At 43.0% G+C, this 25048-nt stretch overlaps 1 protein-coding gene across 2 annotated transcripts; it reads right to left on the bottom strand.

Moving 5' to 3' along the window:
• Position 1: 1 nt before the first annotated feature.
• Positions 2-24595, bottom strand: GPX7 (glutathione peroxidase 7). Of its 2 annotated transcripts, none has more exons than XM_045204364.3 (3): positions 24204-24595; positions 6661-6922; positions 2-5200 (listed from the first exon to the last, which is right to left on the bottom strand). In XM_045204364.3, exons 1-3 carry the CDS (start codon positions 24321-24323, stop codon positions 5037-5039), a joined length of 546 nt encoding a protein of 181 aa, XP_045060299.2. In that variant the 5' UTR covers positions 24324-24595; the 3' UTR covers positions 2-5036. The 2 variants fall into 2 exon arrangements, with proteins under 2 accessions (XP_045060299.2, XP_024427027.1); XM_024571259.3 differs by lacking the exon at positions 24204-24595 and adding an exon at positions 13002-13176.
• Between the last annotated feature and the right edge of the window lie 453 nt (positions 24596-25048).

Raw genomic sequence — 25048 nt, 5'->3', positions numbered from 1 at the left:
ATAATACATCATCTGTACTGTTGTGCTGTTTGTTCACCAGCATTTCTTCTGTGCATTTCACAAGGTCCTGAATGATCTTGTCCTTGCATATCTCTCTCACCAGGCAGCACTGGCTCCATGCAGTCCAGCGTCTTCTTGCCTTAGGGCCTTTGCAGGAGGCACTACAAGTGCTTAGGACCTCCCCACTTCTTTCCCCCACTCACTCTTATTAAAATTTCAGCTCTCAGCTTAAATGTCATTCCCCAGGGAAGACTTCTCTGAACTCCAGAATAGGTCCACCGCCACTTTTATACATGCCCATAGCTCCTTGTGTTTCTTCCTGGTGCTTATCATAATTGTAATTATATAATATTACAACTTATTGTATAATTATTTGGTTAATGTTTGCCTTCCCACGATTCTCTAAGCACCATGACAGCTGAGAACATGTGTTGTTTACTGATGTGTCCCTAGAACCTAGTACAGAACCTGACACATAATCAGTGCTCAAGAAACACTTGTTGATGAATGAATGCCTCTTCCAACAACAATAATTTTCCAGGAAGTCCCCTCATAGTCACACTCTCCTCCCTCCACTCTCCAGACCAACTCAGAGAAGTAAATAAGCAGTTTGGAGGGGACCTCCCTTTTTCTGAGGTCCAGTTGATGTTGAAGGAGAATGCATCATGGGGCAGGGAGTGCGGAAGGAGAGCTCAGCAAAAGACAAAGGCCTTTATCATATCTCCATAGCCAGAAGTGACCCCCTCCCCAAACTCCTAACTGGTGGTCTCTGACTTGCTAATTTACCCTAAACTAATGTAACTGAATGCAGGTCCAGCTGCTGATAAGGAAAGAGGTTTATTCAGATGCCAGCAATCTGGGAAGATGGGAACTCTTATCTCAAAGCCCATCTTAACATGTCAGTGCAGGCAGAGGTTTTTATGGGAAGGGAGAAGGAAAGCAGAACAAAGAGATAAAGGGGAGGGGATTGAAAAGTTCTCCACATGCAGACCAGCACAGTCTACTCCCCTAAGGCCCTCAAAACTGGTCAAGTGATGGTCAGGCGTATGTCATCATGGTTTTTGTCATCCTGGTTTTACTGTTGAAGGTCAGCAAATCTCCCAGAGTTGGGATGACTAAAGGTCAGAGTCCTTATCTTTTGTAGTTCCTAGGATTCTTACTCAAACATGCTACTGTGAAGTCAGAGTCAGCATTTACAGAAACAAGGTTAAAAGAATGGTGGGGTGGGTTACAACTCCCCCCTGTTAGACTAATAGCAGATAGCTAAGGAATCAGTAATAAGACTTAAGGAGACAATTAAAATATAGATTAGTAATTAAAATGGTTTGGAAAATAGCTCAACGACTGTTGATGTAAGAAAAGTCCAAACCTGTAGAGAATTTTTATGAGTTTATTTGAACCAAACTGACAACATATGTGGGGGACCAAGATCTCAGATGCTCTAGAGAGGAACAGTTTGCATTTGTTTTCCCATTTGGAATAATGAGGTATTTAAGGAAGATTACATGAAGGTGGGAGAAGCAAGGCAGGACTGGGTCACTAGATTGTGTGCTTTCTGAAGGGTGATTACACCTTTGAGGAGTACTACTCCCAAGTTTCAAAGGTGTGTTAACCTCCTGCACAAGAACGATGGGCAGAGCTTGCTTAGAAACCTTTCACTAAAGAAGTTACAGGCCTGGGGCATGACTACCCAGAATGACCTGCCCTTTTTCTTCCACATTACTGAGTGCTAATATATAGCCCAATAAATAAAGTATTTAGCTTACAAGAAAAGTGTTAGGAGATAACTAAAATGTTGGTAGAAAATGAAATGTTAACTACTCGAGTGCTGTCTGGTAACTGAGGGATTAATTTAAAACTGAGTTGTTAGCATTTACTGGTTAACCAATGACTAAGATAATCGTTGATAAGGATTTAAAGTGAGATTTTTCCCAGGGCACTCTTGCACGTTAGAAGGGACAGCAGAACACTGATAATGCCAAAAGGAATGAAGGTCTAATTGAGACGGTAAAATTCTCAGCTGGACTCTAAACTTCTGGGGGAAACTGTTTGCTTGTCTTTGGTTTTCAGATAGAATTTAGCCAGGGACAGCATGGAGCTATTGCTCCAAATGTTTGCCCTCTAATTACCTGTACTCTGATAAGGGTCAGGCACTGTGCTGAAGAGAGAGGAGAGAGGGTAGTTGCTTAAACACTGAGAACAGAGTGTGGTGAGTGAGCGAGTGGTGTGTGACAGGTAAGGCCTAGGGGGTTTGCAAAGGCTGGGTGGGAGCGAGAGCACGTGAGTTCTGGGTATGTTGAACTGAGATGTCCTTAGACATGTCAGTAGGCAGGTTGATATGAGTCCAAGGTAGAGATCTGAGTCCAAGGCACAGATGGTGGTCAAAACCATGAGAAAAAAAATGAGACAGTGGCAGAAGAGTGTATGGAGTGACAAGAGGGACCAGCCTAAAACCTCAAGGAAGAACAATAGGGAAGGTGTGGGCAGAGGAAGAAACATCAACCAGCAGTGAGAAGGAAAGAGCACTCAGAGAAAGGGAGAAAACCAAGAGAAGAAAGTGACCTGAAAGCTAAGGGAAGAGAATGTGTCAGGGAGAAGGGTGTAGTCAGCAATGGCAGATGTGGCTGAGAGGTTGAGAAGGATAAAGTCAGAGATGCGTCCGCTGAGAATGTGGTTCAGGATTAGCATCCCAGGACCATTAAGGGAGACTTTGGGAACTGTATGCAGAGTTCAACCCTTTTGTGGTCCAGTGGGAAAACTGAGGACAGAAGACAGGAAATACCCATATTTTGCCATGTATAATGTGCACTTTTTTGCCTGGATTTTTGAGGGAAAAATAAGGATGCGCATTATATGTGGGTATAATGATTACATATCACGGGTATTATAATCCTGTGTATAATGCACACAGAAACGTAAGTGTGCATGATACACAGCAAAATACGGTAGTTTTGCTCAGTCTGTGAGTCAGGGGCACAGTCAGGACTTGAATCTGAGTCTGCTTCTTCTAGAAGAGTGACCTTGGGAGAAGCAGACAAGAAATTCTTATTGGCCAAGGAATTATCAATCGGTGACTTTGCCCATTACCTCAGTTTTTAGCTTCCTTTAAAAAAATACTTATATAAAAGTGAAATATACATTTTACATACAAAATTCAAACATCATAGTAATACTTAACAAAGAAAGTGGGTGACTCCTGTTATCCCACCTCACCTACAACCACCATTAACATTTTGGTCTATATTCCTTCCCCCTTCTCTCCTTCTCACTTACCATTGTAAATTTCTTTTTTATCCTCAACCAAGGACATGCTTATTGATTTTAGAGAGACAGGGGAAGGGAGGGAGAGAGAGAGGGAGAGAAACATTGATATCAGACAGAAATATCGATCAGCTGCCTTGTACGCACTTCAACTGGGGGCTGAACCTGCAAGCCAGGCATGTGCTCTGACCAGGATTTGAGGCCTTTCGGTTCATGTGACAATGTCCAACCACCTGAGCCACAACAACCAGGGCACATTGTAAATTTTTAATAAAAATATTATTCTTCATACTGGATTTTTTTTGTACGCGCATGGGTTCATTCTGTTGTACAGCTTGCCCTTTTTTCACTTTCAGACAACTTTCTATGATAGCGTATAGAAATCTAATTCATTAATTTAAATAACTATAATAGTGTATCATTTGGATTTGTACCATAATTTATTACCAGACCACGAGCTGGTAATAAATTATGTTTATGGACACAGGAACTACATCCAGTTTTCACTATTATGAACAGTATATACATACATTATTGTAAATATATATTTGCACAGTTTGGGAGTCTTCTAATAGAAATAATGGATCAAAGGGTATGAACACTTTGTTTTAAAAGATATTGCCAAATCACCCTCCAAAAACGTGTGCCTGTTTATTGTCCCAACAATAGTTTATGCAAATGAGTATCTCCCCACATCCTTACCAACAATAGATATTATCATTTAAAAAACCTTTCCAACTTGATGCTCTGGCCAGTGTGGCTCAGTTGGTTGGAGCACTGTCCCATAACTGAAGGGTTGAAGGTTCAATTCCAGGTCAAGGCATGTACCTGGGTTGCAGGTTCAGTCCCCAGTCCCCGCACATCAGAGCCCCAGTCCAGTGCCTCCCAGAGGCAATCTATTAGTGCTTCTCTCTTCTGTTGATGTTTCTCTCTCTAGCTTCCTCTCTCTAAAAGCAATGAAACAATGTCCTCAGGTGAAGATAAAAAAAATTAAAAATCTTTCCAACTTGAATGAAGCTAACTATATTTTCATGTCCTTATTATTCATCTATATTCTGTGAATTATCTATTCGTATCTTTTTCCTCTTTGTTATTGTAGTGTACTTTTGGTCAATCAATTTTCATTGAGTCATAATGATTGGCCTGATACAAAAAGGCTTGAGGGGTACATTTTCATTTTATCATGTCATCCTGCATTATCTTACAATGAATTTACATTCCTTTGGTGATTAAAAAAAACAATACAGAGGAAAACAACAACAAATAAATGTTTGACCTGGATTCTCATTGGCTGAGAATTCATGTTGGGTGCAAGTTTTCATTGATCACATTATTTTTTTGGTTTATACGCAGAAAACATTTATTGAATGTCTCCTATTGAGCTGGCACCGTCCTAGGCACGTTCATAGGTCTTTCATTAATCCTCACAACAGCCCTGTGAGGTAGGAATTGGCCCTGTTTCATAGAGTTCTTAATAGGTAGGAGATTATTGCTTGATATACTTCTATTTGCCACATGTTTTCATGGGCTAGAAGTTCTTATTGGCTGGTGATTTATTGGCCAAGAGCTCTCATTGGCCAGGAGTTCCTATAGGTTGCTCTAAGATTCAAATCATCAAAATGCTAGAATTTCCCTTTTACAGGAGTGATGGCATAGATGACATAAGTATGGATGAAGAGCCATTGTCTCTTCCTTTGAAGCACCATTTGAGTTTGCTTTGGTCACCAAAAAGCAAGGTAGCGGGGAAGGGGACAGTGGGAGAGGAGGGAGAGTGGTTATAAGTCTTCTCGCTTCTTCAGGATGAGCTTCCTCACAAGTGCTGTGATCTGGGGTCTGACCTCCTCCACTGACACGGTTGGGTCCCAAGCCCCCACCACCTTTCCATCTGGGGCCACGAGGTACTTCCAGAAATTCCAAGTGGGCTCCTTTCCTGAAGTTTCTAGACAAAAAGGAAGGAGAGCAAAGTGTACTTCCCTGAGTACCCTCCCCTGAAATTCCATTGTTAGTGTCCATTCTTCCCTTGAGGCGAACCATTTAAATCAGAGTCTCTGGGGGTAGGACTCAGGCATCAGCATTTTTCAAAAGCTCTCGGGGAGATTCTAATGTGGTGCCACGGTTAAGAACTACTGCTCTCGGATTTTGTGGAGTGCTTGCTAAAGCAGTATCAGATCGTCCTTTACTGATGACCGCAAACGACTGAATAGTCCACGCTCTATTCTCTAATGTAATCTACATGGTTTTCAAATGTTAGTTCATGGACTGGTTGCGTCTAAATCATGGTGGCGGTGGTGAGAGGTGCTGAAAATAAACAGATTCTTGGGCTCTGCTTCAGTAGGTTTCAGGCTAATGCATTTTTAAAAAAAGATTGTATTTATTTATTTTTAGAGAGCGGGGAAGGGAAGGGAGAAAGAGAGGGAGAGAAACATCAACGTGTGGTTGCCTCTTGTGTGCCCCACACTGGGGAGCTGGCCTGCAACCCAGGCATGTGCCCTAAAGGGGAATCAAGCCTAGGACCCTTTGCCTCATAGGCGGGCACTCAATCCACTGAACTACACCAGCCAGGGCAAGCTACTACATTAAGAGCTCCCCAGGTACTTCCAAAGCAGGGTCAGCTTTGATCTATAACTATGGTAACTAGGAAGAAACCAATAAAAATATTAAGATTGACCCACAGAGCAAAATTCCAATCTGCCTTTGTAAGGGACATCTTGTTTGCTACACTGTTGTGTCTCATTTACTTCTCTGGGTAAATGCGTGGATGGGGGTGGCAAGGGATTTGAAAGCAACCAGAAGCAGGGAGTAGGAGAAGGCAAAGAAGGAGTCCCCAAAGGAGGAGAGAGGCCGCAGAGAAGAAACAGGGCCATAATGACAAGTGTGGCCCATGACCCCATTTTGTGGCTCTGAGGCTTCTGGGGCTGGAGAAGGGATCTACTTCTAAATATTGAGGTTATTGAGATCTGCTTTTTAGCCCAGGTTTCTCTCCTGTGGCCTATAGACTTCAACTCTGACTCAGGATAGGAGATGACTATGAGCTTCTCTGGGCACGTGGCATCCCTTCCCTGTCTGCACCACAGTTTCTCCATCCTGAGTCCAACTCTTCACAATTGACTAAAATCTGAGGGCCCCATCTCCTTCCAGGGGTCCCTACCTATGCAAAGGATCTTAGAGATGTCTGCAAGAGTAACTCTGGGGAAGAACTTAAAGGCAGCAGGGTGAAGATATTCTTAGGCAGGGATCTCATCCTCAAAGATGAGTGCTGGAATAGACCATCAACACATCTTGGCAGGGGGCTGATTGGGAAAGGGCCCCAGGTTACCCAGGCAGCCAGTGGCTTCTCCTGTCCGGGAAGCCATGGCCTCAGCCAGCTGAGGGAAGGTAAGGGGAAAGATCTGGACTCACCGGTCAGGTACTTGAAAGCAGGGTGGGCACCAGTGCCAGTCACTGCGACCTTGCTAAACATGGGGAAAGAGACACTGTAGGTGCGGCGGGCAAAATTCTCGATCTCCTTGTTGCTGTCGGGCTCCTGTTGGCCAAACTGGTTGCAGGGGAAGGCGAGCACATTGAAGTGGTGAGGCCCCAGGTCCCGCTGCAGCTGCTGCAGGGCCCGGTAGTGCTGGTCTGTGAAGCCACACTCGCTGGCCACGTTCACCACCAGGGACACCTGTGTGACAAAAAAAAGAACCCAGAGCTGCACCACCCAGTCAACAGGCATGTACTTGTACATGCCTTGATATATGTGCCCACACTTGTGACTGCCCCCAGCAATTAATACTCTCTCCTACATACAAGAACACAATGTACACATGTAAATGTGAGTACAATGTTCTCAAATATACACAAACACATGCACACAGGCACAAATGAAATCAAGCATGCAGGGCTTACAGATATGTATGCATACACATACATGAACATTCATGAGAATAAGCATACAACAATCACAAATGGGTATGCATATGCCCCATGATACAAAGATACATTAGCACACATCACACATACCCACAAACACACAGGACAATCATTGAGAGGCATACACAGGGCGGAGTCACATCAAAAAGTGATGTGGGGGAGTAGAAAGGTAGACCTGGCTCAATTTCTGGCTCATCACTGTAGTTGCCTCTGTATGTGTCAGTCTTCCTTCTAGAATTGAGCTATTCTAGCATTGAGGACAGGAGCTATGGCCACTTCACTCCAGGGCCTGACGTATGGAAAAGTCTCAGAAAGTGCCTGGTGAACGAAAAAGTAAGTGTGCACACATACACAGCCACCTGCGTGGGTGCACAGACATGGGCTTTCCTGATAAAAGGACCCCAAGGTCCGCAGGGCAATCCTGTTTTGCCCTGCTCCCTCCTGCAAACAATACTACTTTCTTCTATCACTAGACCCGCCCTTAAATTTATTATTGCCTTATAATAACTTTATTTATTTAGGCAAGTTTATTTATAAATTTATTTAGTACCTTTAGGTGATAAATATGAAGATGGGTGATGGAACTTTGATTATAATAATGCAATTAGAATTCTGGCACCAATGCTACGTTTTTGGCTTCTAGTTATATATTATTAAGAATTTTAAATCCTACCTTATGTCTGGGCTGCTCAGCCCTATCTCTCTGGTCACCTTTTTAGAAGAGCCAGGATTATACTGTGACTGGCTCCAGAAACAGGGCCATTGCCCAGGGGCAGCCTGGGACTCTGGACATGCACAGGCACAAACCGCTCAGCTTAGACACTTTGGGCTGGCTGTTCTTTGTTGTGAGGGGGCTATTCTGTTCATTGTAGGATGTTTAGCAGCATCCCTGGCCTTTACCCACTAGATGCCTAGTCTTGACAATCAAAAATGTCTCCACACATTGCTAAATGTCCCCTGAGGAACAAAATTACCCCCAGCTGAGAACCACTGGGCTACATCATGAGAACCACTGAGCTGTAGCTCCTTCGCCCTGCCTCCATCAGATGAGAAACAGCCCACACTCCCTGGGGCCACAGGCTGTTAGAACAACCTCCCGCATTTTCATCAGCAAATCATATGCCATGTTTGCCTGTGGTAGTAAGAAACTGGGGTCCTTTTTAAAAAATATATTTTATTGATTATGCTATTACAGTTGTCCCAATTTTTCCCCCTTTAGCTCCCTCCACCTGGTACCCTCATTCCCTCCAGCAATCCTCCCCCTTAGTTCATGTCCATGGGTCGTGCATATAAGTTCTTTGGCTACTCCTTTTCCTATATTGTTCTTAACATCCCCTGTCTATTTTGTACCTACCAATTTGTACTTCTTAATCCCTGCACATTTTCCCCCACTCTACCTCTTCCCCCTCCCAGCTGATAACCCTCCAAATGATCTTCATATCTATGATGCTGTTCCTGTTCTGGTTGTTTGTTTAGTTTGTTTATTAGACTCAATTGTTGATAGTTGTGAATTTGTTGTTAATGTTCATAGATTCAATCTTCTTTTCCTTGTACAGTTCCCTTTCACATTTCAAATAATAATGGCTTGGTGATAATGAACTCCTTTAGTTTTGCCTTGTCTGGGAAGCACTTTATCTGCCCTTCAATTTAAACACTTCTTGTTAGTCCCTTCTAGACTGCCAAGTTTCTTTTGAGAAATCAGCTGACAGTCTTATGGGAACTCCTTTGTAGGTAACTATCTGCTTTTTTCTTCTTCTTTTTAAGATTCTCTCTTTAGGTCTGGCTGGTGTGGCTCAGTGGATTGAATATGAGCCTGTGAACCAAAAGGTTGCTGGTTTGATTCCCGGTCAGAGCACATGCCTGGGTCATGGGCTACATGTGAGAGGCAACCAGTTGATGTATCTCGCACATTGATGTTTCTCTTCCTCTCTTTCTCTCTCCTTGATACTCTCTAAAAATAAATAAATAAAATTTATTGACCTACTCTCTAACAATAAATAAGTAAATAAATAAATAATAAATAAAAGGTTCTCTCTTTATCTTTAAACTTTGGCATTTTAATTATGATATGTCTTGGTGTGATCCTCTTTGGTTCCAACCTGTCTGGGACTCCCTGTGCTTCCTGGACTTATATGTCTATTTCCTTCACCAAATTAGGGAAGCTTTCCGTCATTATTTTTTTCAATTAAGTTTTCAATTTCTTTCTCTTCCTCTTCTCCTGGCACCCCTATGATTTGGATGTTGGTACGTTTGAAGATGTCCCAGAGGTTCCTTAGCCTATCCTTGTTTGTTTGGGTTTTTTAAATTATTTTTTCTTCTTGTTGTTCTGATTGGATGCTTTCTTCCTTATGTTCCAAATCGTTGATTTATTCTCAGCCTCATCCCCTCCATTGTTGGTTCCCCATAGATTTTTTTTTAATTTCACTTACTGTAACCTTCATTTTTGCCTGGATCTTTTTTATGCTGTTGAAGTACCCAGTGAGTTCCTGGAGCATCCTGATAACTAGTGTTTTGAACTGTGCACTTGATAGGTTGCTTGTCTCCATTTCATTTAGTTCTTGTTTTGGAGTTTTGTTCTGTTCTTTCATTTAGGCCATATTTCTTTGTCTCCTCAGTTTGGCAGCTTCCCTGTGTTTGTTTCTGTGTATTAGGCGCAGCTGCTTTGACTGTTAGCAGCGTGGCCTGTCTGGATGAATGTGGCTTCTTGAAACCCTTGGTTGTTAGACTTCCATAAAGCTTGACTTTCTGTCGAATCTGGCTGATATTTGTTTTGTAGTCTAGTTGTAACTTTTGCTGTAATTGTGTGAGGAGATGAAGCATATTTACCTATGCTTCCCTCTTAACTGAAAGTCCTGAAACTGGTATCCTTACCTTCCTTCCCTAGTCAGGGGTCTTCCTCTTTCTTTTCTGCTGGATCCCTGGGCATTGACTGCATTGAAAATTATTTATTTTTATCCTGCATCTTGTGCATCTGCCCACTCTTTTGGAAGGAAGGAAATCCTACTTCTAGTTCCATGCCTGAAACAAAAAGCTTATCCTTCAAGTGACCCAAATAGACAGACACATACAAATACACTACTTAATTTGTATAGCAAGAAAACAAACATATCATTCACACATACACACACATGCACACACGCTATACTCAGGGCTACATGTACATGATCTCATGCTGCAGGCAAGCACTTTCCCAAATGGTCACCGATTCACTCAAACTAATAGTCTAAATGACTGTCTTCCCAGTTAGCCTGAGGGCGTAAATCATAGTCTTTTTCACGACTATATCTCTAGGACTGGACCCAGTGCCAAGTATGCAGTGGGAACTAGAACCAGTAAATATTTTTTCAAAAAAATAATTGCCATGAAATATACATAATGAATCAGTAACTATTTGCAGGCGAATAAATGACCATATTGCCCAAGGGGCAGACCTAGATTGGGGTTAACTCAGCATCATTTACACGCAGGGGTGTCCAACCTTTTGGCATCTTTGGGCCACACTGGAAGAAGAGTTGTCTTGGGCCACACATTAAATACATTATGACACATAATCACACAAAAAAAATCTCATAATGTTTTAAGTAAATTTATGACTTTGTGCTGAGCCACATACGTAGCCATCCTGGGACACATGCAGCCCGCAGGCTGCAGGTTGGACACCCCAGTTTTGCACCTTTCCTGGACTGACTATTGCTGGTTTCCCTCTAAACGTGGTGTTCAAGGGAATGGGCTCTGGAGCTGGACTTGGACTGCCTGGATTCAAATTCTAACTCTAACACTTCGCAGCTGTGGGACATTTTTTCTTCCAATTTCTTTCTGACTGATTTCTTGGCCTCTTGCTCCTATGCATTTACCAATGATCTAGAGTTTTAAAACACTCAGAATTCTGGAATTATTCTCTGGGTCATTTTTCTCCAGGATCTCTATTCCTCACATCCTGGATGCCTTATCACTTCTGAAAACAAACAGACTTTGTTCTATTCTTGTCATAGCACTTATTACTACTAGGAAATACCTTATTTATTTTTCTGTTCCTTTTTATTTTCTCTGTCCTCTTCATTTTATATAAGCTCTATTAAAGTGGAAACTTATCTACCGTCATACCTTGGTACTCGTTGGCTTCAGAACTCGTCAAAACCAGTACTCATTGTGTTTTGAATGAGAAGAAAATGTTTCAGCACTCGATGCTTGCTCAGGACTTGTCGCACTTGCTAGAACACGTATGAGTCACAATGCCACCCTCAAGAGAAAATGCTTCATCACTCCTCACTTGTTCCGCACTCGTTGGTTTTGGCACGTGTTGGCACTCATCACAAAGAGGACTGAAGTACCACTGTATTTTGTTCACCACTGAATCCCCAGGACTGGCCTAGTACTTGGTATACACAAGGTGCTCCATACGAAATAATGAATTAATAAGCAGCAGAACTGGTCAAGTGGTAAACCTGGGGCTCTGTGGCCCACTGTACTAAAAGGAAGGAGAGGCCTGATGGGAATGGGACCTGCTCTTATTGGCTCTTTGCTCTGAGTTCTGGATGCAGCTCCTGCTGGGCCCCTCCAAACACAGGTACAGAGCACTCTATCAAGTGCTGCCACACCATCATCTCATTTGAAACTCACAATACCTTGGGGGGAAATGAGGACAAGGATTACTTTCCCCAGAATGTGGAGGTTTAGAGAGCACTTTCTTCACTAAAATGGCCTTGCTCCCTGGAGAAGAATGCTGACATCCATTTTTATGGGGTCCATCCAAATCTGAACAGCGGGCCCACCTGTCCAGTAGAGACCAATTCCTCACCCTTCCCACACCACAGCCTCACTTGAGAAGAGAACTTGGAGGGCTCTTCATTCCACACAGTGCAACATCTAGGTGCCTCTGGATGTAGTGTTCAAGGCCCCTCTTAGTGTCTCTCTATCCTCTTCAGCCTCAACTTCCACCACTCTCAGACTCATGCTTTATACTCCTTCAAGCACAACTGCTTGAAGTCACGGCCGCCGCCACCACCATGGTTTCTCCATCACGTTTCTTGCTGTTTGCTATGGAGCCTTGACATGGATAGTTTTCTGCCCCAAATGTTCTTGGTCTTCCTAAAACTCACTCTTGTTTCAGAGATTTGCCACACACTTCCCCTCTGAACACCTCTAGGAGCTGAGCTGCCCTCTTTGTAAGGAGGCAGCAGTTAGCCTGGATGACTCATACCTCCTTCTGAGCTGTCATCTTAGGAGTTTGCCTAGAGCAGATCCAGGGTGGATGATGGTTTTCCTCCCCGCTCTGTGCTTTCTAGCGTTGTGTGACCTTGCACAAATATCTCCCCTCTCTGGGCCTCAGTGTCCTCCCTGGAGGATGATCTGTGTAAGGAACCCACGCACTCCCTCTGCACTGCACATTTATTTCCACAATGTTCTCATTGAACTTACTATCATCAGCTCCCCGAGTTGCAGACAGGGAAAGTGGGGATAGGAGAGACAAAGGCCGCAGGAGGCTAGGGTTACTTTTTCCACCTTTGTGTGACACAGGCTCAGTAGGGGCATCCAGCCTCTGAGAGAGGCCCAGACCCACTGCCCAAAGTCTCCCGCAGGGAAATCAGAGCTGGCTGCGAGAGTTTCAGGTTTCACTGTGCCCCAGGGCCGCGCCACGTACTCCCGGGGCAAACTGGAGCAGGATCTGGGGGAGCGGCGCTCTCCAGGGAATGCCCACGTGGCGGTGGGGGGGCCATCGCTATGCTGTTTGGCGGCAGGAGACCCCTCGGAACACCCTGCAGTTCCCGGCAGCGGGGCGCCCCCATCAGGCCCCGCCCAGGCGGCACCGAGGCCGCGGGGTGTACACTCACCGAGCCACGGTACTTCTCTAGCGACACCAACTTGCCCCGGATGTTAACAGCCTTGAAGTCGTAGAAGTCCTGCTCTCTGTGTGAGCAGGCCACAGCCGCTAGAAGCAGCCACGGTGCCACCAGTGCAGCCACCATGACTCGCTTCCGAGGTGGCTGTGTTGGGAGGGCAAAGACAAGGGTGGGAGAGGGGGGGTAACCCGGCGTGGGGGGCGGGAAGAGGCGGCTCAGGCGCCACCCGGCTGGCTAGGCAGGACGCGCCCCCTTCTTCTCCTCCGAGAGCTAGCCGTGGAGAGTCAGACTCTGGACCTCAGTTTCTTCATCATTACTATGCGAGTGCTGGGCCCAGCGCTGCGCCTTCCTGGACTGCAAAGCCGTGATTCCAGGATTCTGACCATTAAGACCACGGAGAGTTTAGTTCAACGAAGCTCTCTCACTGTCTTGTTCTGGGATGCAGCGACTTGGTAAGGAAAGGAGGCAAAAATCTGGATCTGAGATCTAGCTTGTAAATTAGAGCATTGGCCTTAGGCTTGTCATGCCACCTTTCTCGGCCTCAGTTTCTCCATCTGTTCAGTGGGGCTTGCCTGCCTTTTTGCCGCAGGTAGGTAATACAGAATGGGACCAATAGAAATACGGATGTGAAACACTTTGTCAGCTGAATGGTGCCTGCAGACTTGAGGTGATTGAATGAATGGTTCCTGAAAGGTATGGCATGGAGAAGGGGAAGAAACGGTGGAGGGCCTGTTGCACATTGGGTTCCTAGGAAGCAGAATCTGCGATGGGATTGCAGTGCAGGATGTTCATGAGGAAACACCCTGGGGATCAACATCCATGGAAGGGGGTGGCAGGAACAGGACTGGGAAGAAATCCAGAGAACCATGCAGACCCAAGGACAGTGTGGCAGCTCCACCGGTACTCGAGCTAGAATGGCTCATCAGAGTTGTCCGTAGATAAACTATATTGGCCAGTCTCTTACATCCCTGACTTCATCAGTCATTGGATGAGGGTCCATCTGGGAAGAGGTGTCACAGAAGCTAAGGTGGCCCTGTCCTTGGGTGGGCTGACAATTAAAGGCTCTCCACAGACAGCACTGGTGTCCTAAATTTTCACTGATGGAGGATCTGGGCAGCACATCATATGACTCCCACACTCAGAAAATCCTTACTGAGCACCACTAAATGCCAAGCCTGACGCTGGGCGCTGACACCATGCTAGCTGACACAGTACTAGATCTCCAGGACTGGAGCTCACAGGCTGCCATGAGAAAAGCCAGAGAGACTACAGTCATTCCACAAATATTCCTCGAGCACCTGTTCTAGGCCAGGTTCTGCTGTACGTGCCTCTTATGCAGTAATGAACAAGACAGTGTGGTTCCTACCCAGGGGACAATGGTATTTAAATAATTCATAAATAGCTCTAAAATTACTGTTGTGGTAAGTACCACCTAAACTAGCCTTGGGGATGGGGGGGGTAGGGCAGGGCACAAGGAGGCTGCTCAGAAGAAGGAAGGTTTAAGCGGAGCTCTGAAGTGTAGAAATTAGCCAGGTTGAAACAAGGAAGCACGTGCAAAGGTCCTGAGAAAGGGAAGCATGGTGCGTTGAGAAACAAGGTTGGAATTTGGTTCAAGCAGAGACAGTAGAGGCTGAGAAGAGAAGGTGTAGAGCAGGCAGGGGGCGAGGTCACACAGAATCTGGTAGGCCACATTAAAGATTATGGTCTTTAAGCGAAGAAATGAAGATTCTTTTTTTTTTTTTAAGTGGGGAGTGGCAGTGAGCTCTGTGTTATAGAAAGATCCCTCTGGCTGTTCTGTAGCAAGTAGATAGGAAGGGGCAAGAGCAGATGTGCTCCAGATGCGGGATAGAGGAAGATCTGGGGAATCTGAAGCCCAGAGGCAGTTGCTAAGCTAACAGTCAGGAAAAGCCGCCTGGAGGTGAAAACCCAGAGTTATGTCTTAAAAGAGGAATGAGAATTTTCCAGTTTGGGACTGGGAGTGGGGTGGGGCAAAGCTGTCAGCCTGAGGGAGCAGTGTCTGTGAAGCACAGAGTTCCAGAGAAGTGCTTGGCTGTTTGGGGTGAGACGGTATATGGGACAGATGTGGTTGGCGGGCTCATCAGGAGCCAGATGGAGAAGGGTCTTGAGTGACAAGCCAAGGAGCTTGAATTTTACTCTCTAGTCTGTGGTGAGCAAAGGTTTTGAAACTGAGCCTAAGATCATACAGTTAATAAGACTCAAACCCAGGCCTTTAGAGTAAGAACATGGTAACGTTTTGCACTATCAAGGTGGGCTCTTTCCTCAGGAGCAGACATCATCAAGAGAGATGGAAAACAGGAGAGAGCGTGCTCCAGGCAACAGCCAAGGCAGGAATAAAGTGTTTTTGCCCTTTCTACCCCTTCTCACTTCTCTGTTGGAGTCTTGAGCCTTTGATGGGTCCTATGGTATTAAATGGTTCCATCTTCTCTGCTTTGCCCCCTGTGAAGCTATGGGTCTCCCTTCCTGCCATCTGTCCCCTTCATTCAGCCTTGCCTTTCATGTCCCAATAACAAGGAGTTCTCAAATTCTGCTCCACACAACTCTGAGTTTTGCAGGCTTGGCTGAGCTATTCTCTGTTAAAATCCAGATAGGCAGGCATTTCTACTAAGCCGAGGGGGAAAAGTTAGTGGTGAAATGTTTCTCACTTGTAAATTTCCCTCTTGGGCCCTTCCCCCCTCCTCCTCCATTCATGCTTCAGGAACCATCTCAGATATCACCCACCTCTGCTGCTGTGTTTAATCACTCCCTCCTCTCTGTTGTCTTTGTACCTAGTACATTTTCCTGTTAGTGGGCTAATAACAATATGTTGTAGTATGGCCACCAGACTGCAAGCTCCTTGGAGCCAGGCAGAGCTGTATCTGAATCATCTTTGTGTCCCCCTGGTGCACACTAACTCAGTCAATAGTCATTTTTCTTAAACTTTCTGGTGACTTTTATTACTTGTCTATGCTAGAGTCTAATATAAGATGCTGTTGATTTTGGCCAACAGTAGTATATTTTGTCATTTTATTTTCAGTCCATTATGAAATTTTGGTGTTTCTGAAGGAGCACAGCTGTTCCCAGGAGGTCCAGCTACACAACTGGGAGACCCACAGGCACAGACAAATGCACACACAGTTGTCAGCTGAGCACCCAGAGGGTAGAGGACTCGCTTCTGGATGCCCCATAATTCCCTTTCTCGTAATAAGCTCAAAGCAACTTTTTATGAGCATTTAGAATAGTCATTAATGTTTTGTTCATTCAACAAATTGTTGAGAACCTGCTATGTACAAGACATTATTTTAAGGTCTTGGAATACATAGTTAATAACACAGACAAAAAAGACAGAAAAAAAATCTTGAACTTACATTCTAGTGGGGGGATAATAACTAAAATTTATTGTATGAAACATATACATATAGTCCAGTAGGTGATAAGTAAGGGTAGAGAATGTGTTGGTGGGGTGAGGAGGGATTACAACTTTAATTCAAGTGATCAGGAAGCCTCACTGAGAAAGTGTCATTTGAGTAAAGACCAGAAGAAAGAGAGCCAGCAATGGGGAAAACTGGAAGACGGGCAACATTCCAGGTAGAGGAAATAGCAAGTACACAGGCTCTGCAGCAAGAGCATGCACGATGTGTTTGGAGAACAGCAAAGAGGTCAGTGTAGATGGAGTGGAGTCAGTGAGGGGAAGACTAGCAAGAAATGACCTCAGAGAGGTTAACAGATGGGGAGCAGATACTGTGGGATCTTATAAGCCATTGTAAAGACATTTGCTTGGACTCTGAGTGAGATGGGGAACCACTGAAGAGTTTTAAGCAGGGGAATGATATTTCTAATTTTATTTTAACTGCAGTATTGACATGTGGAAACAGTCGGGAGGCTATTATAGTAATCCACACGAGAGAACATGTAGGCTTAGACCAGAGTGATAGCAGTAGAGGTGGTGGGAAGTGTCAGACAGAGCCTGAATATATTTTGAAAGTAGAGGCAAAAGGATTTCTTCATCGGCTGAATGAGGATAGGAGAGAAAGGGAAGAGTCACAGATGATTTTAAGATATTTGGCCAGAGTAACTGGAAGAATGAAGGCACCATTAATTGAGTTGAAGACATGTACAGGGGCAACTGGTTTGGGATGGGATGGGAAATCAAAAGCACAGTTTTGGACATGATAAGTTTGAGTGTGAAATAGCACTGGTATGCTGATAAACGTTTAACAACTGGCTCTCCAGGGAAAAGGTGTGTGCGTGTGTGCAGGTGTACCCATATATGTTTATTATAAAGGGTACTGATATAAATGATGTATAACACACAATTCACAAATAATAATAAAATATGCAATATTCCTTATTGTAAATTCCACATGGCTAATTTATTCTCACACAAAGCTTTAATTGATTTTTGCGAAACTTGTGTCTGTAGCCAACTAATGGTTGCAAGTGCTGAATGAACGAGTATAGTTCCAAGATGAATGTTGGTTGATGTTTTTTTATTTACATTAATAGTCAGATGAAAGCAAAACAATAAAGACATATTTTGGAACTTCACTAGTCAAGTGACTTTTCTGAATTGGATACTAGTATTCCAATACTAGAAGAATATTTCCTCAAATTTTTTACTTTATTTACAATGCAATAGCTACAGACCCAATACAGTCCAGATTTAATCTGCATTTCTAGTACTTTTTTCACCGCTTTCTTAAGTGTAGGCAATTAACAAAATAATAAATCAAATTCTGATTGGTAGTGTTTACCAATTTCCGTGGTATAATACTCTCGCCACAGTTGGTCTCAGAGTTACCAACATGATGGCATTGAACATGGACTTAGGAAGAGATGTGCAAGTAGCACACCATTATGTAGTAATTCCAAAGTACAGCTAGAATAGATATAAATGACCCCAAGAGCAAAGAAAATAAAATATAATAAAATAATCAGGAAGTGACAAGTTTTGAATATTACCTTTATTTTCATTTTAAAAATACTTGATTTATTTATTTTTTAGAGAGAGGGGAAGGCAGGGAGAAAGAGAGAAATAACAATGTGTGAGAGAATCATCGATTGGTTGCTTCTCTCATGCACTCCAGGGCACCTTTGATTTTAATATAATTTGTTGAATTTTAAGTTTCCATAATTTAATATTTAGCAATGGCTGCTTTTAGCAAGAGACTCAAAAATTCCTGAATATGTTACAGTTTTCTCTGCAGCTGGCTCTAGACACGGCTCCTGTCTCTAGTTAGGTTGGGTATTTGAGTCTGGACTTGGAGAAGTCTAGGTCAGAGAGAGAACTCTGGGAATGGACAGCATACCTAGTATTTCAAGCCGTGATGATGGAGAGTTGATGTAGATAGACAGGAGGACAAACGACAACTCTTGGGACTCCAACATTCAGCAATGGGGAAATGAGGAGGAGCGAGAAGAGGAGCCTGAAAAAGAGTAGCCGAGGAAGAACAAGAACCAGAAGAGTATCTTGTTATGGAGGCCAAGTGACAAATTTGTCCCAAGAAGGTCAAATGCTGCTGATAAATCTAGTAAGATTAGGACTTAGAACTGAACATTAGGTTCAGCAATTTGTCCTTCACCAATAAAAGGAATAAAACTCTTTGCTATTGGTCATGCTGTTGCCTCTGCCTGGGACTTTTTTTTTTTTTTTTTTTTTTGCTGTTATCCTGATAGCTCCCATCCTGCTTCCAGGCTTTATGGAATCTCAATAGAAAACTGAAGACACACTCAGATTAGGATAATTAGACAAAGGTTTATTTACAAAGGGATGAATTTCAACTGTGGGCAGGGTATAGAGGAAGACAAGGTATAGTTTAGGAACTAAACTCCCTTTACCTGAAGGGTTTGGGAAGAGGGAGTAGAGATAACAGGAATTGTGAAAAAGAGTTGTACTCATCAATCCATCTTGAAAGGGGAAGTTACCTTCAAAGGAGGTGTGTAGCCATACTTGCAGGGAAATACCTAGGGAATTAATTACCCAGCCCTTGCTCTCCTCCCTCTCACTGACCTCCTGCTAGGGTGTTGCCCATACCTAAGTGGAAGTAAGGAAGCCAAAGAGCCCGTGGTCTGTACAGCTTCAGTGTACAGGGCAGACAGTGGATGGGTGGACAGTGGATCTAAATTGTAAAATAGAAAGTGTCCAGCACAAAAACCCAGCTCAAAACCAACTTCTCTTTGAGGCTTTTCTGAACAGCTTCAGGTAGTTAGGGTGGAGGTTGGTGGTCAGTGGTCATAGCCAATCCTTGCAGCTGGCTGGCCTGGGTAAATCCCTCCCATTGACCTGCCAATAGCAACCAAGGCTCAACTACAAGAGGAGGGTGTACTCGGACCACACAAAGGGCACACCTCAAGTACCTAGCTTGGGTGATAGTGGAGGCTGTGCCACCAGACCCTACAGGACACCTACTGTATTAGGCCACATTACCAAGACAGGGAGTCATAGCAGCTCTACCTAATACATAGAAACAAACACAGGGAGGCTACCAAATGAGAAGACAAAGAAACATGGCCCAAATGAAAGAACAGATCAAAACTCCGGAAAAAGAACTAAATGAAATGGAGATAAACAATCTATCAGAGGCAGAGTTCAAAACACTGGTTATAAGGATGCTCAAGGAACATAGTGAGAACCTCAGCAGCATGAAAAAGATCCAGTCAGAAATAAAAGATTCACTAATTGAAATAAAGAACAATTTACAGGGAAATAACAGTAGAGTGGATGAAGCCAAGAATCAAATCAATGATTGGAACATAAGGAAGAAAAAAACAACCAGTCAGAACAACAAGAAAAAAAAAAAGAACCCAAAAACCAAGGATGGTGTAAACAGCCTCTGGGACAACTTTAAACACTCCAACATTCACATCATAGGGGTGCCAGGATGAGAACAGGAAGGGCAAGAAATAGGAAATCTATTTGAAAAAATAATGAAAGAAACCTTTCCTAATTTGATGAAGGAAATAGACATGCAGGTCCAGGAAGCACAGAGTCCCAAACAAAATTATGAAAAGAGGCCCACTCCAAGACACATTATAATTAAAATGCCCAAGGTTAAAGATAGAGTCTTAAAAGCAGCAAGAGAAAAGAAGTTAGTTACCTAGTGGGCAGTTCCCATAAGACTGTCAGCTGATTACTCAAAAGAAACTTTGCAGGCTGGAAGGGATTGGCAAGAAATATTGAAAGTGATGGAAAGCAGGGACCTACAGCCAAGATTGTTCTACCCAGCAAAGCTATCATTTAGAATCAAAGGGCAGATAAAGAGCTTCCCAGACAAGAAAAAACTAAAGGAGTTCATCTTCACCAAACCATTATTACATGAAATGTTAAAGGGACTTATTTAAGAAAAAGAAGAAGATCAAAACTATGAACAATAAAATGGCAAAAGTTACAAATCTATCAACAATTGAATCTAAAAACCAAACTAAGCAAGTAAGAAAAACAGAATCATGGATACAGAGAGCATTTCGATGGTAACGAGATGGGAAGGGAGTGTGGGGGAATGGATGAGGAGGTGAGGGGATTGAGAACTACAAATAGGTAGTTACAGAACAGCCATGGGGCTGTAAAGTACTGTATAGGAAATGGAGTAGCCAAAGAACTTATACACATGACCCATATACATGAACAATGGTGTGGGAGTCACCTGAGGGAGTGGGCAATGCTGAGTGGAGGGGGGTAGAGGGGGAAATATTGGGACAACTGTAATAGCATAATCAATAGAATATAATTTAAAAAAGAAAGAAAAAAGAAAATATCAGAGTGAGTCCCAGAGGGATAGTAAGCGTATACTTCAATCAGAGCATAGTAAGGAGATAGTATTGTGCAACAGGTGTGTGTGATCTACATGTCAAAATAAACTATTTTCTGCTGTGGATTGCATCTAACATGCTTGAAATCCACTGACCTAGAATAAGTAATAAATGTGTCTGCTTCGGTTTACTTACCTTTAAAATGGGAATACTATAATAGTACCTCCTACTTAGTGGGATTGTAATGAAGATGAAATGAAATAACATATAAAGTGGTATCTAGCACAAAGTAAATAGTCAACAGTAGCTATAAACAAAAGTTTCTTTAAAAATATATAAAATATTATCTTGTAAAATTTTATAAGATATAAAATTTATATCTTATAAATTACTACTGGATAATATTAACATTACAGATAGATAAGGACTTTTTGTCTTATTATATCTGAAGTTATTATTGTGAATGCTATGGCCTCTTTCTTTCTTTCTTTCTTTCTTTCTTTCTTTCTTTCTTTCTTTCTTTCTTTTTAAAGGTTTCATTTATTTATTTTTAGAGAAAAGGGAAGGAGAAAGGCAGGGAAACAGGATTGGTGCTGCCTGACTAGGGATCAAACCAGTGAACTTTTTGTTCACAGGCCAGTGCTCAAAACACTCAGCCACAGCAGCCAGGGCTCTACGGCCTCTTTCTTTTTCATGAGGTGCTGCTTAACACAACTCTCTGTTTAAAGGTCTGGGAGGAGGGACTCTGCAGCGCTTACTTATTTAAGTGTTCAAAGCACTTAGCCTGCACTCAATAAATATGGGCTAAAAACTTTCAATAACTGTTGTGTGACCTTGATCAAGTTGCTCCCGCTCCCACTGCTCTCTGGACTGGAGTTTCCTGTGTGTAAAGTGAAGGAGATTCTATGGAAGGCACCTCTGATTTTACAAAAATGGAGAAGTTAAGGAACTAGGGGAATGGACTTGCCCAAGTTCACATCACAAGTTAGTAGAGGCAGAGGTTACAGCTGAAGTCTCCACCCCATGGTAGAGCACTTGTTAAAAAATATATTTTGCTGATTATGCTATTACAGTTGTCCCACTTGTTCCCTCTTTGCCCCCCTCCACCTGGTTCCTTCCAGCAATCACCCCTTTAGTTCATGTCCATGGGTCATGCATATAAGTTCTTTGGCTACCCCATTTCCTATATTGTTCTTAACATCCCCCTGTCTATTTTGTACCTACCAATTTGTACCTTTTAATCCCTGCACTTTTTCCCCCATTCTTCCCCTTCTTCCTCCCAACTGATAATCCTCCAAAATGATCTCCATTATCTATGATTCTGTTCCTGTCCTGCTGGTTTGCTTAGTTTGTTTCTTATATTCAATTGTTGATAGTTGTGAATTTATTGCCATTTTAATGTTTATAGTTTTGACTTTATTTTTCTTATATAATTGCCTTTAACATTTTGTATAATAATGGCTCAGTGATGATGAACTCCTTTAGTTTTACTTTGTCTGGGGAGCACTTTATCTGCCCTCTCATTCTAAATGATAGCTTTGCTGGATAGAGTAATATAGGTTGTAAATCCTTGCTTTTCATGACTTTGAATATTTCTTGCCAATCCCTTCTAGCCTGCAAGGTTTCTTTTGAGAAATCAGCTGACAGTCTTTTGGGAACTCCTTTGTAGGTAAGTATCTTCTTTTCTCTTGCTGCTTTTAAGACTCTCTCTTTATCTTTAACCTTGGGCATTTTAATTATGATGTGTCTTGGTGTGGTCCTCTTTGGGTCCAACTTGTTTGGGACTCTCTGTGCTTCCTGGACTTATATGTCTGTTTCCTTTGCCAAATTAGGGAAGTTTTCTTTTATTATTTTTTTTTCAAATAAGTTTTCAATTTCTTGCTCTTCCTCTTCTCCTGGCACCCCTATGATTTGGATGTTGGTACGTTTGAAGATGAACCAGAGGCTCCTTAGCCTATTCTTGTTTTTTTTTATTTTTTAATTATTTTTTCTTCTTGTTGTTCTGATTGAGTGCTTTTTTCTTCCTTATGTTCCAAATCATCAATTTGATTCTCAGCCTCATCCCCTCCATTGTTGGTTCCCTGTAGATTTTTCTTTTTTTCACTTAATGTTACGTTCATTTCTGCCTGGGTCTTTTTTATGCTGTTGAAGTACCCAATGAGTTTCTGGAACATCCTTACAACTAGTGTTTTGAACTGTGCATTTGACAGGTTGATTATCTCCATTTTGTTTAGTTCTTTTTCAGGAGTTTTGATCTGTTCTTTCATTTGGGACATGTTTCTTTGTCTCCTCAATTTGGCAGCCTCTCTGTGTTTGTTTCTGTGTATAAGGTGGACCTGCTTTGATCCCTGTTTTAGTAACATGGCCTATTGTAGAAAAGGACCCTTGTAAAATGTGTAGGGTGGAGCCTTGGGTAATTGCCAGGGTGGGGCAACCCATGTCATCGTTCTGTGGCTGTATGTGGGGGACGGCTTGGAGAGTGGACAATGTTACTGCATACCCATTGGAGTTTTCCCTGGGAGGAAGCTGTGTTCCAGCACTCACCCTGTTGCCAGTCACTTCAAGTTCTCCCCTTATGCCACTGGTGTCCTTCCAGCTGTCGCCCTGGTGCACATTCCCAAAGGATGTGAGTCTGGGTGAGTGCTAAGTCCATTGCAGGCCCTTTAAGATGAGTCTCCTGAGAATCCTGCAGTTTCTTCCACCTCCCCAGCCCCCATAGAGTCTTTACAGCAAGAAGTTATGGGTACTTATCTTCCTGGCACTGGAACCCTGGGCTGGGTAGTCTCGTCTGGGGTGGAGATCGCTCCCTCCCAAGGTATCCCTCCCAATATTTACCTACCACACGTGGGTATGGGACCACCTGTTCCACATCTCCACACCTCTCTGTGCCTCTCCACCCTCTGTGCCTCTTCATGTCTGCCCCTTGGCACTTTCTATGGCCTTGTATTGTCAACTCAATTCTATAACCCTAGGGAGCAGTTAAAACAGCAAATTAGAGTGACACAGAGCAGCAGGGATAGATCTTGAAAAATATAGTGTGTTGTACAAAAGTAAATACAGGATGAGATATGTAAAATCCGGCACCATTTACATAAATGTATATAATACATACATACAATATGAAAATGCATGTTTCCCAAGAACAATATAAACAGTTACACAGTAAAGAGTTGTTCATAGGGGTAGGGAGAGTAAAGCTGAAAGGGTATAAATAAGTAAATAAAACAAGAGATGGGACTTCAAGGCTGAAGAAGACAACTGAATACTAGGTTTAACTCAACTCTCTGCACATGAGGTGAAAAAATAAAATGAAATACTATAACCTCTGCTTTCTCATGGATTTAACAGTACATATAAAATACAAAGCAAATAGGTTCTGCCATTGATTTCTAAAACTCTGCTTATCTCCTTACCTTCTCTCCTTATTTAGGTCTCAGCTTCTCTCACCTGGACTCCTGGAGTGCCTTTCTCCTCCAGTCTCCCTGCCTCCACTTTTGCTGCATCCAGTTCAGTGCCATTTTCCACAGAGCAACCAAAATAACCTTTGTCACACAAAAATCTGATCATGGCTCTCCTTTGTTTAAATGCCCTTCAGTGACTTAGTTTGTGACCAGATGATCTAGGCAGCATGGGGCAGTGGTCAAGCACACTGGATTTGGCTGCATGGGTGTGTTTCCTAGTTCTGCCACTTTCACTTTCTGTGAGATTTTAAGGAAGTTCATTAACCCGAAGTGCCTCCATTTGCTTATCTGTAGAATAGGAATAATAGCACCTACTCATTATACAGTTGGCCAATTAAATAAATGTAAACATCTGAAGTATTTCAAACAATGCATGTCACACCACAGACATTTAGCTATTATTATTTTTTTATTCCCAGGATCTCGACAGTTTAGGTCTTATGTAACCTTTCAGCCTCATTTCCTGCCTCTTCCTTCTTGTTTCCGGTGCCTGAAAGGCCCTGCCTCCTATCTCCTGTGTGGTTGATTCCCACTTGATTCAAAATCCCTTCCTCCAGGAAGCCAGGCTTCAGTCCCCTTGCCACAGATGGGGTGCAGTCTATGCAGAGTCCTTTCTCAGTACTCCTCAGACCCGTGTTGTAAATTTCTCTTCAGTTTCTGTTCTCTGTTTGCCTAACACACAGTGCCTTGTATATGATAGGTATTCAGTAAATATTTTTGTCAAAAAACTTTCTATTGGTGAATAATACACACACAGAAAAATGAACATATCATAAGCATACAGTCTTGATAAATTTTGGCACTGTGAACACACCAGGTTACTTGCACCCA

Source organism: Desmodus rotundus, chromosome 3 (assembly GCF_022682495.2).
Source record: "Desmodus rotundus isolate HL8 chromosome 3, HLdesRot8A.1, whole genome shotgun sequence".
Taxonomy (NCBI): Eukaryota; Metazoa; Chordata; class Mammalia; order Chiroptera; family Phyllostomidae; genus Desmodus; species Desmodus rotundus.
The sequence above is the reverse complement of the archived record's forward strand: the minus strand, read 5'-3'. Positions and strand labels throughout refer to the sequence as shown.

Excerpts from the sequence above, each read along its gene's own strand:
- GPX7 (XM_024571259.3), bottom strand. The coding sequence starts at position 13,136 with ATGGTGGCTGCACTGGTGGCACCGTGGCTGCTTCTAGCGGCTGTGGCC. Across the intron at positions 6,923-13,001 it reads TAGAGAAGTACCGTGGCTCG|GTGTCCCTGGTGGTGAACGT; the intron begins GTGAGTGTACAC and ends TTTGTCACACAG. Across the intron at positions 5,201-6,660 it reads TGCTTTCAAGTACCTGACCG|AAACTTCAGGAAAGGAGCCC; the intron begins GTGAGTCCAGAT and ends CTTTTTGTCTAG.